General features: G+C 39.5%; 1 protein-coding gene across 2 annotated transcripts in view; it reads right to left on the minus strand.

Moving 5' to 3' along the window:
• Positions 1-15,303, minus strand: part of mst (misato mitochondrial distribution and morphology regulator) — a 963,151-nt gene that overhangs the window by 85,176 nt on the left and 862,672 nt on the right. For both annotated transcript variants that reach the window (XM_068373866.1, XM_068373867.1), the window contains exon 10: positions 11,365-11,576. In XM_068373866.1, the coding sequence (XP_068229967.1) occupies positions 11,365-11,576 (212 nt within the window). The remainder of the gene's footprint in view (positions 1-11,364; positions 11,577-15,303) is intronic.

Below are 15,303 nucleotides of genomic sequence, written 5' to 3' on the forward strand. Positions count from 1 at the left end.
AATTTTGAGATGAAGGCTTTGGGTTCTCAGTGATGAAGCGAAGACAGTCGACTTCTGAACCAGTTGGGACAGAACTGGGTTCGGTAGAGGAAACAGCCTCAACTTCAGTTCTATCACCAGAGGGAATCAATTGCTCTTGGGCCACTTGGGGGCCACCACTGCTGCTGTTCCCTTGAAGGATCTCAGCTTTTTGAGGACCTTCAGCAGGAGATTTGTTGGCGGGAACAGGTAGATGTGAGTCCATCTGTTCCAATCGAGGGACATGGCGTCCGTCGCTTCTGCCAGAGGGTCCTTGTATGGGACTACGTATCGAGGTAGTTTCTTGTTGTCGCTCGTTGCGAAGAGGTTGAACTGCAGCTCTGGGACTTTCCAAGATGAAGGAGAATGAGTCTGCGTCTAGGGACCATTCTGACTCTATCGGCTTTAGCCTGGATAGAGCATCCACCGTCACATTGCGGAACCGTTGTAGGTGAACTGCTGATAAGTGCAATCTTTTATTTCTTGCCAAGCAAAAGATGGCCAACATCACGTGGTTGATGTAGGGCGATCTCAAGCCTTGTTGGCTCAGACATCTCACTATCACTTCGCTATCCAAGACCAGCTTGATGTGGGCTGATCTGTGAGGGGATAGCTTCTTCAACGTCAGGAGGACTGCCATGGCCTCCAAAATGTTGATGTGAAAGGTCTTGAACAGGGATGACCAGGTCCCTTGAGCTTTCCTTTGATGGGAATGACCTCCCCATCCTTCCGTCGAGGCATCTGTGTGGATGATTACCGATGGTTGAGGTGGTTGTAATAGTCCTTGCTAGGCTCTTGACCTTCGACCCCGGCCTCAGAAGTGATCGCAGTAAGGTTGGTGTCGGTCTCTGTAGATCTCTTCGAGCGTTTGATGCGTATCTTCTCCAGACTCCTAACGCATCTTTCAGCTGTACTCTTAGCACTGGGTCTGTTACTGATGCAACCTGGAGAGAGCCCAGTACTCTTTCCTGTTGGCGTCTTGAGATCCTGTTGGATTTCAGTAAGTCTCTTGACAGAACCTGTGATCTCTCTCCTCTTCTTTGGTGGAATGGAGAGGCGGTGTGACTGCAAGTTCCAATGGATTTCCAACCAATAAAACTCTTGAGCTGGAGAGAGGCGAGACTTCTTGTAGTTGATCTTAAATCCCAGATGTTCCAGGAACTGGATCACTTTCGTGGTTGCCTGAAAGTGAATGAGTCTCCCTACTACCTGGAGCATCTCATTGCTTGGATGGTCTGGAGGGTTTGCCACCTTGACCACGTCCTCCCCTACCTCGTGAGGAGTTTCTCGAGGAGCCCTGTCTAGATCCTCTTCCTTTCGGGCGAAAGGTAGTGGTGAGCCTCTCAAAACCTGGGTTGAAGGCTGGTGACTGGGCTACCAGCTGTTGAGGCACCACTTGGAAGGCGGTTTGTGGTTGAGCAACCACTTGGGGCACCGTGGTCATGGTGACCGTGGGAAGTTGCACAGGTCAAGAAGGTACTCTTGGCTTCTTCGTCTTCCTCTTAGGTTGGGGACCAGCATCAGGGGAAGATTTTCTCTTAGTAGAGATGCCCCACTTTTGAAGATTCCTATTCTCCGTGGCAGCTTTGGTGACTACTTCTTGGACTACTTCCTTTGGGAAGAGGTCCTTACCCCAGATACAGGAAGTGATCAGCTTCCTAGGTTCGTGTTTGACCGTTGTATTGGCAAATAAAAACTCCCTGCAGGCCCTTCTGGCCTTCACAAAAGCGTACAAGTCCTTAACTATGGTGGCCATGTGCATCTTGGTCAGGACTGTGTACATGGCTGGGGTGCTAGCAACGCCTGCACACATCTCCATGCAGTTCTGGAGGGAAAGAGAGGTGGCTAGTCTCTCCTTTGTCTCCTGTTCTCTTCTCAGGAGAAAGTCCGACAGCTTCTGGAGGTTCTCACTGAACTGCTGTCCTGCGATGTCTGCGTCGAGCTTCGAGACTGAGAAGGTTAGGTGGACATGGTTTGCCTGCATCAACTGCCTTCAGCACACTATGGAGAGCTTTCGACGAGAAGGGGAAAGCTCTCGATAAAGGAGCAAGAAAAGTAGGGTGTTTCTTGCTCTGAGCAGAAACTCTAGAGTTGGTATACCCTGCCTTCTTCAGGCTACTCGTCAAGAGAGCCTGTGACTTGTCGTGGTCGAAAACCATGACTTCCTTGGGTTCCATCTCTTCCTTAGATGCCGGCTCACTCTTCAACTGGATGAAACATTCCGGGTAAGCCGCAAGGTTTGGCCAGAATTGGATGTCATCCAGGGGGATGGCCCCCATCTTCTCCGAAATGTAGAGTTTCCCATTCATCATGGGCATGAACTCTGCATACCTCCAGGGAATGGTTTCGGAGTATGTTGGCAGGTCAGACACTTTAGGTCGCTTGTAAGACCCACAAGAAGTGACTATGCAGGTTGCTTCAGGGAATTCCTTCCGTATATTTACGTTTTCCATACGTAGAGAGTCCACTAGCAGCGTGATCTGGGCCATAACTGCTTGGCCCAGTGGGTCTAGTGGAGGGGTAAGAGCCGAAGACGTTGATGGCACAGGCTGGAATGCCGACACAGACAGAAGGGGGTCCTCCGCTTCCGTCGACTCGAGATCTTCGTCTCCTCCAAGTGGTTGGGCCACCTCTTCGTCAGGATCCTCTTGAAGGAGGATTCTCTTGAAGGAGATCCTTTTTGGTGTCCGAGGACACTTCAGACATCCCCTCCTGATGGATGTCCATGCCTTTTAAAGCCTTGTTGATGTCGGCCTCAATTGCAAGCTGTACGCAAGGAGGCCCGGGTCGTGCCTGAGGTACGACAGCATCAGCTGTTGCCTTCGGGAACAGCATGCTTCTCATTAACTCGCTTGGTAGGTACGGTCCCAGAAAGTTCTTCTGTAACTCTTGTACCAACTTCCGAAGCTTTTCCTCAACTCCGTCAACTTGGGATCACCGAAACCCTCAGTCATCAAGGCCGAGCAGACGTTGCAATCCTTGGGATCCCAATATCTCAAGGTTTCAGTTGTGATGGAGCAGGGGGCATAAGACCTGCACATGGAGTGACCACAAAAGTTCTTACCCTTGTGGTTGCAGTAGATGACTTCACATTTCACCTTGGTCTCCTCCTGTAAAGAAAGGAAAAAGTGAAATGAGTATGGGGTAATTTATGACACTGATAAATCATATTCATGCATAAAATTACACTTACTATTATCATTATAGCTTAGGATAGTAAGGTAGAAAGAAAATAGGAAAGACACATATCTGTGTCTCCTGTCCAGACAATTGCTGTGACCTCCCTCAATATTAATATTTAGAATTTCCTTATTAGGGAAAACTAGGGTGGAAGAGCTCTAATCTCTAGAGCTAAAGTTAGTGTATACTAGTACTAACCCTTCCATAATGGAATATTAATATTGTAGGGTAAGAATATTAAGTTCTGATGACCTATAGCTCATTAGGATAATGAAGGAATACTTCACTTCAACATTATAAGTGGTCTCAACAATGGACTGTGAAAGGAGACACAGAATATGTTGGAATATATACTATAGTTTTCCTATCTGCAGTATGTACTATACTGCAGAAATACTGGCTACTGTATAATTTTATACTGTAGTTCTGCTGGCTACGCTAGTACCTGACAGCACTAGCCGACAGAAAGAGAGAAAGCATGGAGAGAAGGGCTACCTTATTATTATAGTTTAGTACAATAAATGGGGTTGTAGGGACTACTGTCCCTACTGCCTTCTGCCGGAATGAGGATTCAAATGGAATGGGGGAATGTAATCATTCTAGCTTCCATCCAGCCACAGAATCTGTTGCTGGCTGCTCTGCCAGTTCCAGGGTTTGTGGATGGCAGTCCAAGAGAGGACTGAAAAACACTCAAAGTCATAAGGGTCTCCCACCGGCAGCTGTCATGGCCGGCACAACCTTTCCCGGAGCCTTGCGTCCGTTGGGGGAAGGTTGAAGCGGCAATCAAGCTGCCTTTGCAGGAGCCCGGCCGGCTTCGCAATCCACCCAGCAAGCGGGGAGATTGTAGCGTACCGGCCAAAGATGTTGTGACGGTTAAGCCATCACTAAAGGACAGAGAGGGGAAGGGAAAAGTCTTATATTTTGTGTCGGAAGAAGGCGGCACATTTGTCTCCCACTTTCGGTCACAAACGCAGAAACATAGTTTCTATACCGGCGCCGTCTTGGGCGGCAGAAGAATATCGATTCCTCAGCCTTAGACCTTAACGGATATAAGACATGTCTTCTAGATCACAAGGGAGAAGGTGGCGGCAATTGTACTATCACTTTCGGTTGTGGACTAGGGAAGCCGGGCTTCCTATGTCTGCAACTGTAAACCAGCAGGGAGTGACTAGTCCTCAGTCAGTAGAGTTGCCGACATCAAGACTGAATATTCTGAGTTACTGTCGTAATTCAAAGCCGGGATACTCAACGGCAAAGAGGGAAGACAGAAAAACACTAGCCTAGTCAAGCCGGAGTACACGACTCTATGGCAAGACCAAGATAGGAAGCCTAATGGCGACAATCAGAGGTAAGGTAGGGTTTACCCTTAAATCTCAAAAAGAAATGAGTATCGAATTATATTATTAATTCTAGGAGATATACTATCTCCTACTGAATTGATAAAACAATACAAGAGGGTAAACGGGGATAATGTACGAAAGTATACTAAAACGCATTAGGCTAGCCCAACGCAAGTCGAGATCTCGGCTACGCTACGTCACCGAGACTCTATCGTATACAATCGAAATATTTCACAGAAGAGGAAATATACGTGCATGATCTTATCTTCACTAGTATAATTTTGCCTAAATAGCTATAATTCATTAAAGCTAATTACCGGAAACGTCGTACTACTGACTAAATAAAGCATATATGACATACGACAGCGTCCAAAATGGCGCCTCCGGTGAACGGCTATGCTCCGAAAAACACATCTAAATTATGCTAATTAAACTGTGAGAAGGGAGCTAAAAATTATACACAGGAAAGATTAAATACTCAACTTTCCCGAGGTTGAAGATGCTGGAGAATGCATTATAAATCCAAATATTAGTAACACAACACCGAGAGCAAGCGGGACATAAACCGTGCTTAATTCGCTACTAACAAAGGAATGGGTCGCCATGTTTGGCGCTGAAGTAGTACGGGAAGGGGATCCACCGGGTAACCTTGATGATGGCTCCCCTTCAATTTCAGCACTCTTCCCCCTCAGAGCGAAAACTCTATTCGGGGTGAAGATTGCCATGTGTCGTATCAATAAATATGTCCCCTGATATTATGCGATATCCTTAAGAATTCTCTTAAAGGATACTCACGCCAGGAGTTAGAATTCTGGAGACCTATGGTCAATTCTCTGGGAGTATCACTGTAACTAAATATCCCTTTGAAAGCTGCCTAAAGGAACCTTCCATCAGGACAACATGGCTGAGCCCAAAAAAGGGGTATGCTGACGGGTCTATAAGACCAGAACCCCAAAGGGATTAAGCCTCACCATAATAATTGCAAAAACACAGCATTATAAAAAAAATTAAGTTCGATATTAGTAACGGAAAGACTCACCACGGAGAGGTGTAATGACATAAAGTAAAAAATTTTACTACTCAATCTAAAATTCTCAGAGGCAAGGATATGGCAGCACACATCTGTCGGTGCACCAACAGGAAATAGCTCACCCTTCGCAAAGGGAAACACGATAGAACTACCATAAGCCAGCATGAGAAAATATGAAAGAATGTAGCATAATGGACCAATGAACACGCCGTCGAAGGATAGGCTAGGCCTGGATACGACAAGTCATAAGAAAAATCCCAGAGGCTAAAAGAAAAACCAGTATGACAGCAAGCGAACCGACTGAAAAAGATAAGCGAGCTCACCCTTCGCAAAGGGGATCTCCAAAAAAATGCGCCTTCCTAGCCCTAAGAGATCTCAGATGTATGTAGCACGATGCCCAAGAGCCTAAACGGTCCGAGTACCGAGAAATGCCAACAAGTGGAACAAAAGTCTCAGAAGCTAGTATGACTGAGTAAAAAACCTCCCCGAGGAGAGAGACCACTGTCAACGAAACCGGAACTCAAGACCAAAAAACGAAAACGGCGAGTCCGTCTCCGACAAAAACTTACTGTCTCAAGGCTAGGCTAGCCGAAACTGACACGAACTCAAAGAGACATAAAAAATTAAAAATGCAATGTAAATGCTAACTTAAAATATAGTCCAAAGCATCACAATGCTAAAAAACTACTAGCTAACGTGAAACTTACAAAATAAACAAGTAAACACGAAAAAAGAGCAATCAGGTACGAAACCCGACACCATGGCTAGCTGGACTCGAAGCGCTCAGGCTACCTCTATTACAAAAACTAAAATTAAACTTCCCGAAGGGATCAGAAGCAATTACAACTAAACCAAAAAGCAAAGAAAGGTAGGTACTCATCTTTGACGTAGAAGAGGAAGCCATAAAACGAAGAAAATCTTCAAAAAAAAGGCGAAAAGAGCGCATATACACAAATATAGGACAGTAGCGGAAAGCTGCAATCACAGTAATGAAGCAGCAAGGTCGTATGGGATCACCGAAAGGTGATAGGATATGTAACGGCTCCTCACTTATCCTTCCCCTATGAAGATTAGACTGGGAAAGGTCTATTCGGGGTGCAGATATCTATGGTTATCTTAGGATACGTCGCTGATTTATACACGGTATCTTCGGATAGTCATTCTGGGGGTTAGAACCCCGTGATACCTGATGGTAATTCTCTTATAGTATTACTCAAAGAAATATCATAGTAGGAAGCAGCCGGAGGGAACTTCCATCAGGACGACATGGCTCGAGTCTAAAAAGTAATATTATAGTACCATCTACATGTTCCCTGCAAACTAAATAACATAATTCAAATGTTGACTAACATTATCTGGATGAGGACTATGTTTTAGAATCAGAAGGACGCAGTGATGACTGTGATATAAAGCATTGGTATGAAAAAGTTAGAGATAACAAATATGAGTGTGGAGACAATAGCTCTGGTTACAAAGGGTTTGCCCGCTGGGTTTTGCCTTCCATGTTTCCAGAAATACTTTTCATAGAATTTTAGGGTCTTTTGAGAGAGAGAGAGAGAGAGAGAGAGAGAGAGAGAGAGAGAGAGAGAGAGATAACATGCTCTGCTAACAAGCATCGTAATTAGCCGCCACCTTTTCACAGCTGATTCATGTAAACATTAGAATAATAATGATGAAACAGATATTTAGTTATAAAACTTTAATATATTAGTGACCCACAGAGCTGGCGTAGGAAGGACATTAGAATAATAATGATGAAACAGATATTTAGTTATAAAACTTTAATATATTAGTGACCCACAGAGCTGCCGTAGGGAGGACACTTTTCAGAACGGAGTGGCAAAAAGATAATGTTTATTTGCGAGCAAATAGAGCCACAGCGGAGCAAACCATTTGAGTAGCAGCCAATTATGATGATTGTGGGTGGGGCTTGTTAATGATGACGGGCTGCAGCAAGTTACATCCGAGAGAGAGAACCATTCATATATATGATCACGTATTCTTTCATGATATTTTGTTTGTTTGATTGTTTTTTTTGAAAATGCATTGCTTCTTTTATTTTATTATTATTATTACTTGCTAAGCTATGACCCTAGTTGGAAAAGCAAGATGCTATAAGCCTAAGGGCTCCAACAGCAAAAATAGCCTAGTGAGGAAAGGAAATAAGGAAATTAAAACTTTTAAGAGCTGTAACAATATTAACATATCTCTTTCACATATAAAATATAATTTTAAAAAAAGAAAAGGAAGAAAAATAAGATAGAATAGTGTGCCCGAGTGTACCCTCAAGCAAAAGAACTCTACCCCAAGATAGTGGAAGACCACAGTACAGAGGCTATGGCACTACCCAAGAAGAGAAAACAATGTTTTGATTTTGGAGTGCCCTTCTCCTAGAACAGCTACTTACCATAGCTAAAGAGTTTCTTCTACCCTTACCAAGAGGAAAGAAGCCACTGAACAATTATAGCACAGTAGTTAACCCCTTGAGCGAAGAAGAATTGTTTGGTAATCTCAGTGTTGTCAGGTGTATGGGGACAGAAGAGAATATGTAAATAGGCCAGACTATTTGTTGTATGTGTAGGCAAAAGGAAAGTGAGCCGTAATTAAAGAGAAGGATCCGATGTAGTACTGTCTGGCCAGTCAAAGGACCCAAAAACTCTTTAGCAGTAGTATCTTAATGGGTGGCTGGTGCCCAGGCCATCCTACTACTATTAAGTTTATTACAATTATTTTTTTTCACTTAGAAATTTAAGGTTGAGATATTATAAAAAACATGTAGGAAATACGAAATTTACATACTAGAGGGTGTATTTTGAAATGTAGCACACACTGCAAATTCTGCGTTCAAACTATTGCCACTGTATTATTATTATTATTATTATTATTATTATTATTATTATTATTATTATTAGCTAAGCTATAATCCTAGTTAAAAAAGTAGCATAATATAAGCCCAAGTTGTTGTTGTTGTTGGGGTATTAAAGCCAACACTTGTTGTTGGCACGGGCCTTTCCCTTGGTTGGCCCGTAGCGAATAAGCCCAAGGGCTCCAACAGGGAAAAATAGCCCAGTGAGGAAAGGAAATAAGGAAATAACTGAATGATATGAGAAATAATTAACAATTAATAAAATATTTTAAAAACAATAACATCAAAAAAGATATTTTTATAAAATTTTATAAACCATAAAAAGACATGTCAGCCTGTTCAACAAAAAAACAATCGCTGCAAGTTTGAACTTCTGAAGTTCTACTGATTCAACTATTCCACAACTTGGTCACATCTGAAATAAAATTTCTAGAATACTGTGTAGTATTGAGCCTAATGATGGAGAAGGCCTGACTATTAGAATTAACTGCATGCCTAGGAACAGGATAGAACTGTTCATGAAGATCTGAATGTAAAGGATGATCAGAATTATGAAAAATCATATGCAACGTGCATAACGAACTAATTGAACGACGGTGCCAAAGATTATTTTCTAGATCAGGAATAAGAAATTTAATAGACTGTAAGTTTCTGTCCAACAAATTAAGATGAGAATTAGCAGTTGAAGACCAGACAGGAGAACAATACTCGAAACAAGGTAGAATGAAAGAATTAAAACACTTCTAGAGAATAGATTGATCATCAAAAATTTTTAGACTTTTCTCAATAAGCAAATTTGTTGTGCAATTAAAGAAGAAGACACAGACCTAATGTGTTTCTCAAAAGTAAATTTGCTGTCGAGAATCACACCTAAAATTTTAAAAGAGTCATGCAGAGTTAAAGAAACATTACCATTGCTGAGATCTGGATGTACAGGAGCCATTGTACTTGATCTACTTACAGTCATACTTTGAGTTTTGTTAGAATTCAGCTTCATGCCCCATAATTTAGACCATGCACTAATTTTAGCTAGATTTCTATTAAGGGATTCAGCAACCCCAAATCTACATTCAGGAGATGGAACTAATGCAAGGAGTATAGCATCATCTGCATATGCAACAAGCTTGTTTTCTAAGCTAAACCTTGTGTATATAATATGAAAAATAATGGGCAAAGAACACTACACTGACGAACACCAGATATCACATTCCTATACTCACTATGGTGCCCCATAACAACAACTCTTTGCGATATATTGCTTAAAAATTCAGAAATGTTGCTAAGAAAACACCCACCCACTCCCAACTGTTTGAGTCTGAAAAAAAGGGCCTCATGATTAACACGGTCAAAGGCAGCAAATAAAATCAAGGCCAATCACAAGAATTTCTTAACCACAATCAAGAGATTTCTGTACAAGATTGGAGATTGTAAGAAGGGCATCACATGCTCAAAGGCCTTCACGACAACCAAGTTGCAAACTAAGGAACAGATGATTACCCTCGGAAAACCTATTAAGACGTTTTGCCAAAAGACGTTCAAAAACTTTAGATAATATTGGAGTTATGGAAATTGGGTGGTAATCAGTTGGACTTGAGCTACCACAAACACACTTACATAGTGGAGTAACATTACCCATTCTGCAACAAGTGCTAAAAACTGCTCTTCTTGCTAACTTGCGCAAAATAATAGATAACTTTGGAGCTTAAAAATCTGCAGTCTTTATAAAAAACAAAGGAAAATACCATTAGTGTCTACCCCTCCATAAGCATCAAGGTCCATCAAGAGAGCTTCAATTTCACGAGATCGAAAAGCTAAACTAGTTAGTTTAGCTTCAGGAATACAAGGATAAAGTAGATCAAGTTTCTCATTACTCTGTTTACTGTCAAACACATCAGCCAAAAGTGTTGCCTATTCCTTTGGACAGTGAGCGACAGAGCCATCTGGTTTAAGTAAAGGAGGAACTGTTGTATCTACCCCAAAAAGGGCAGATTTAAGGGTAGTCCATCACTCATGTTCCTGGGTTTTACCAGAAAGGATTTCTTTTATGGTTAAATTGTATTCCTTTTCAGTTGAAACATAAACCCTCTGAGCAAAAGCTCTAAGTTGGGTATAGTTATTCCAAGTAAAATCTGATCTGTTACTGTTCCAAAGATGACAGGCCTCCTGCTACTCCAAATAAGCACATCTATAATCATCATTGAACCAGGGTTTGTCCTTCACTCCATATCTTAGCACACAAGAAGGGATATACCTATCAATTAAGAAGAGCTACTCCGTATATGAATGGTGAGAACCCAAATTTACAGTACTGTATTGTTTGAAACCCTTTATATTTTATGAAAAATGGGAGTTCTTATTCCATCGAATGTTTTTATATTTTTGGGTACTTTGGGATATTTCAGTATACAGGGAATGTTATTTTAAAAACCAGCCAGTCTCCTAAAGGTTATAGTAAACAACACCAATTTCTCTTCTTTTTCAAACAATGGGAGAGCTATTGCTTACATAAATTTCTTTAATTATAAAAAAAGAAAATCATGTACTAATATTCTCATTGCAAAAATAAAGGTATCCCAATTAGATTACTGTAAAAAGGAAATACATGAAGGTAATCCTTCTAAAAACAATCTCGAGAGAAGTTAACACTTGCAGATATGGCAATAAGGCTTGGAGCTGCTAAGACTCAGTGCTACACAAGGATACAGAGTACTACAAGCTGACTGCTGTTTTCTCTCTTTTGGGGGGACAGGAGTGTCTGACATTACTAATGGCCCATGAAAAGGCTAATCATAATTGAAGGGTTTGTCATGAAACAAATAATGTATATACAAAATATCTTCACTTTTGTTACTATATTCACATATAATATTAACCAGGAATTTCTTAAGCATTAAATCTAGCAATTCTTGTAATCTTTAATAAACACTAACTTTTATCCGATGATTGATTTTGAAAGTCAACAAAACCATCTTCGGAAACAGAGCTTCTGAATATGGATGGGAATGGAGAACTTGTGTTCAATGGGTCTCGGGCTCCAAGTACAACACATTTATGTGGAGATTTTGAAGATTCTTGTAGGTAGTCATGATATAATGCATTTGCAGTATTATACTGTTTTCCATGCGTTAACTTGGAATCTGGTCTGGAATGGATAAGATATTGATTCATGAGCACAAAACAAAGAATGCTTATAGTTTAATAATCAAGAAAATAAATTTCCTCAGCTTTCTGCAAGTATGATTAAAGAAACAGCAGAATTAGATAAATTAATATGATTAGCCACTTGGAGAGAGGGAGGATTAAAATATAAATAACACAATAGGTAGCATTAAATTCAATTAAAAAACCTAATTCATAAATGTACAATATATTCTTGAATTGATAGAAACTTTCCATAGCCCGAGCCACATATTCTTTATCCCTATCTATATATTTTTTTTTCTTTCCTCTACTGTTTCTCACTTCTTGCCCGGTCAGAGGTGAATATTCGTAAATAATTATTCCTAAATGTAGGAAAGCGAGATAAAACTTCAATCTATCAAAGCATGAAAATGGAACTACAGAGAAATTTCACCTATATCTATACCTAAAATTTCTGTGGCTATCTCGACTCCAGCATCACAAATAAAATGCAATATGTCTAGTTTATGGAGAGGGGCATATATAAAATTCTATATCTATGAATATTGCTATGAATATTGCTTTGGACAATTACTGTGTGCAATTACGAGAATATTTCCAATAAATCACAAGCTCTCAGACACTTGACTTTTAAGCCACTGCTGATGAGGTATAAAATATTATTGGAAATTCGTATGTTGATGATCACCTTCATGATATCCCAAAAATTTAATAAAGAAAAGACAATAGTGTCGGTGGAATTTCTAAGAATATTAGGTCGCTTTGGTAAGGTGTAGTGTCAACAAATGGCACTAATCTATCATGTTTGATGACTGATGCTAATTTACTTTAGTCCATCAGCAATGTTGTGGCTGATTGTGGAATGGATAGCCCGGGTTGAGTATATCAACACTTGAGAATAGACTATTCTGAAATAATGATTTTTCTACTTACTTACCAATAAAACGAAAGGAGGCATGGTTGTAGATTAATTTTATATATGACCTTATCTTCTAAAACATATATATTTTACTGTAGTCACAGACTACACATCCAAATAGTCTTGTCTAGAACCCCCACGAGAAGATTACATGTTGCTTATGTAGGCTTGGCCTATGCATACATGTACTATTAGATACAAAAATCATAACAAATATAGAAAAAAAAAACCAAAGCAACACTTTTGAACCTAAGCCTACATTAGTAATATGATTCATAACACACCTCAAACAATACTAGATCTCACAACACTTGAATGCTCAGCTCCTCTTGGTTTAGTCTTACGCCTAGGTTCTATTTTAGATGTATGTTCCAAAATACCTTTGGCATATGCTACATGTTATATTTGCAAACTTGTATAAACATTTAATGTACATCCAAAGCTAAACTTGCTTTCTGTATATATGTGAAGTCTTATTGGTAGGACTATTTACCATATTTTAATGTTAGGTGTGTAATAACGATAATAAATATTTCATATATTATTGAAACCTATATTATCCCACCATATTGCATAAGGGAAAATTATCCTGACTGAGAGAAAATAAATGATGAACTAGCAATAAATGAGTACAGTATAAGCAAAATACAAATTAATCATTTGCATATCAAAAGATGTCACTGCTGAGGTACCTAGTGCATACCTGCTTTTAGTAAGTGTTCTTTAAGGTCTTTCCTTTATTGTCTTTGGTTTACCCTAGGATGAGTATTTGATTTTCATGGAATCTTTCATTATTTCTGTAATACAACTCTTCCCCTAAAAACTAAAAGAAACCTATTTTTAATGCAAATAATAACCTCACTATAAACATAGCTGTACTGTACATAGCCTAAGCAATCTGAAATGAAACATTGAAAACCTGCAAAAAGATAAAACTAGAAAGGGCCAATCCAGAGTCCTGTTAGGGTCAAGGTAATCGAGTAATATCAATCCCTGCTCACAGCTTGATACATTCTCTATGGTAACCCAGCTTTAATGTTTCTGTGGCCTTAAATGGGAGGAGAGGGACAGAAATCTACTTCCTGAGTCACCAGGAACTGCAACTGGCTGGTTACCCTTGGTTCTAAGGGTTGTGGTACTGATCATGTCTGTATGATCAGTTTCTCAGACAAGTGCAACAACATGGCGACCTGGCCCTTGCCTCTCCTTTCTCATAAATAGCATTTAAACACGAGGTTGGAGATGCCACTGTGCTACTGCCACCCATTAAGAAACAAAATATAGGGAAAACCAACAAACATTAACTTGAATACAACTGATTTAAAATGCAAATAGGGTAACAGTAGGCTACCTTGAATGTCTACATTGTGCTACTGGTTACAGGACAATACTGGACCCTTGTACCTGAAATTTCTGAGCTTTTTAAAAAGCTTTTATAATAATGTTGATTTTCCTCTTTGGCTTCATATGTACAATACTGTATAGGAGAATGTAAAACATCCAGGTAGTATCCTACCACAGACACTGATAAAATTATAATTTTTCCTGAAGCATTAACACATTACAGGAGGAAAGAATGTTCCTAAAGTCACTCGGTGATCTAATAAAATGAATATTTCTATCATTTCACAGTTAAGGTTAGATAATGAAATCAGTTGATAATAAACCAATAACAAACTTTTCATCACTAAAAAAAGTCCCTAGTTAGCTATTCCAGATTAATTATATTACCTATAGGTTCTAGTCATATGAATAAGAACAAACAATGTAGCAGTTAAGAGCATATTGATTAATAGTACATGGAATACCTTTAACCTTTTGTATTAGCCTGGGATGATTCATGGTCTCTCACTGATAGGGGTCAATTATTTATTTATCCTTTTATGGAATGAAACAAGACTATTTGTCTATTTCCCTACCAGTAATATGTCTTAGGGCACATATATTACCTATTGTTCTTAACAGTTCTTTAAGTCTAGTTTTTCTTGACTGTTGCATTTTCACAATGATATAGACAGCTGAGACTTCAGTTACCCTTTTCAAAAAAAATTACATCTAAGTTAAAACACAATAGAGAATATATACATACATATATATATATATATATATATATACATGTTTCTTCTGTCTTGCAGTATTAGTAATATGCATGAAATGTATGTACCTTTAATTTTCCTAATAATTTTCATTCTAGGGTAAGGAAAAGTTCTTGATTTTATGAAAATTAGGAATATTGTCTAAAATGAGTTCTTGTTCTAAGATTTAGTGCTTTGTAATCACATGAGTCCTATAAATCATTTGCTGTGTTCACTGTTCTAATTAAAATTTCCTGTTCTAATTAAAATTTCCTTTGGGTCTTCCTCCATAAAATGTACATATTCTGCATCCGTGATGCATTACATGCCTGGAAGGCAGAAAAAAAAGAAAAAAAAAAACACATTTATCTGTAAGAGGGGAGAAGTTGGAGACCTGATGAGGGTACCTGCTGCTGAAAAACATTGTGACTAATTTTATTAAGCTGGACTCTGTTCTCCTAGACCAAGAAAGCAGGTTGATCTCTAGGGGCTCTTCCTTCTCAGAAATTGACTAAGATTGTCTTGTAGTCAAAGAGGAAGAATCTTCCTTAGTTATTGCAAATACAACAACCATCTAAGCTATTGCCAAAGGCAACATCCACCCAGATTTCTTTAATAAAAGACCTTATGAATGTAACCATCTCACATAAAATAGAAACCAGAATAGTTGAAATTTAGTTAAAGCATAAATGTCATAAGGGAATATTATGCAGTCAAATGCAAAACTGTCTATT

The sequence above is a fragment of the Palaemon carinicauda genome, chromosome 5, assembly GCF_036898095.1.
Source record: "Palaemon carinicauda isolate YSFRI2023 chromosome 5, ASM3689809v2, whole genome shotgun sequence".
Taxonomy (NCBI): Eukaryota; Metazoa; Arthropoda; class Malacostraca; order Decapoda; family Palaemonidae; genus Palaemon; species Palaemon carinicauda.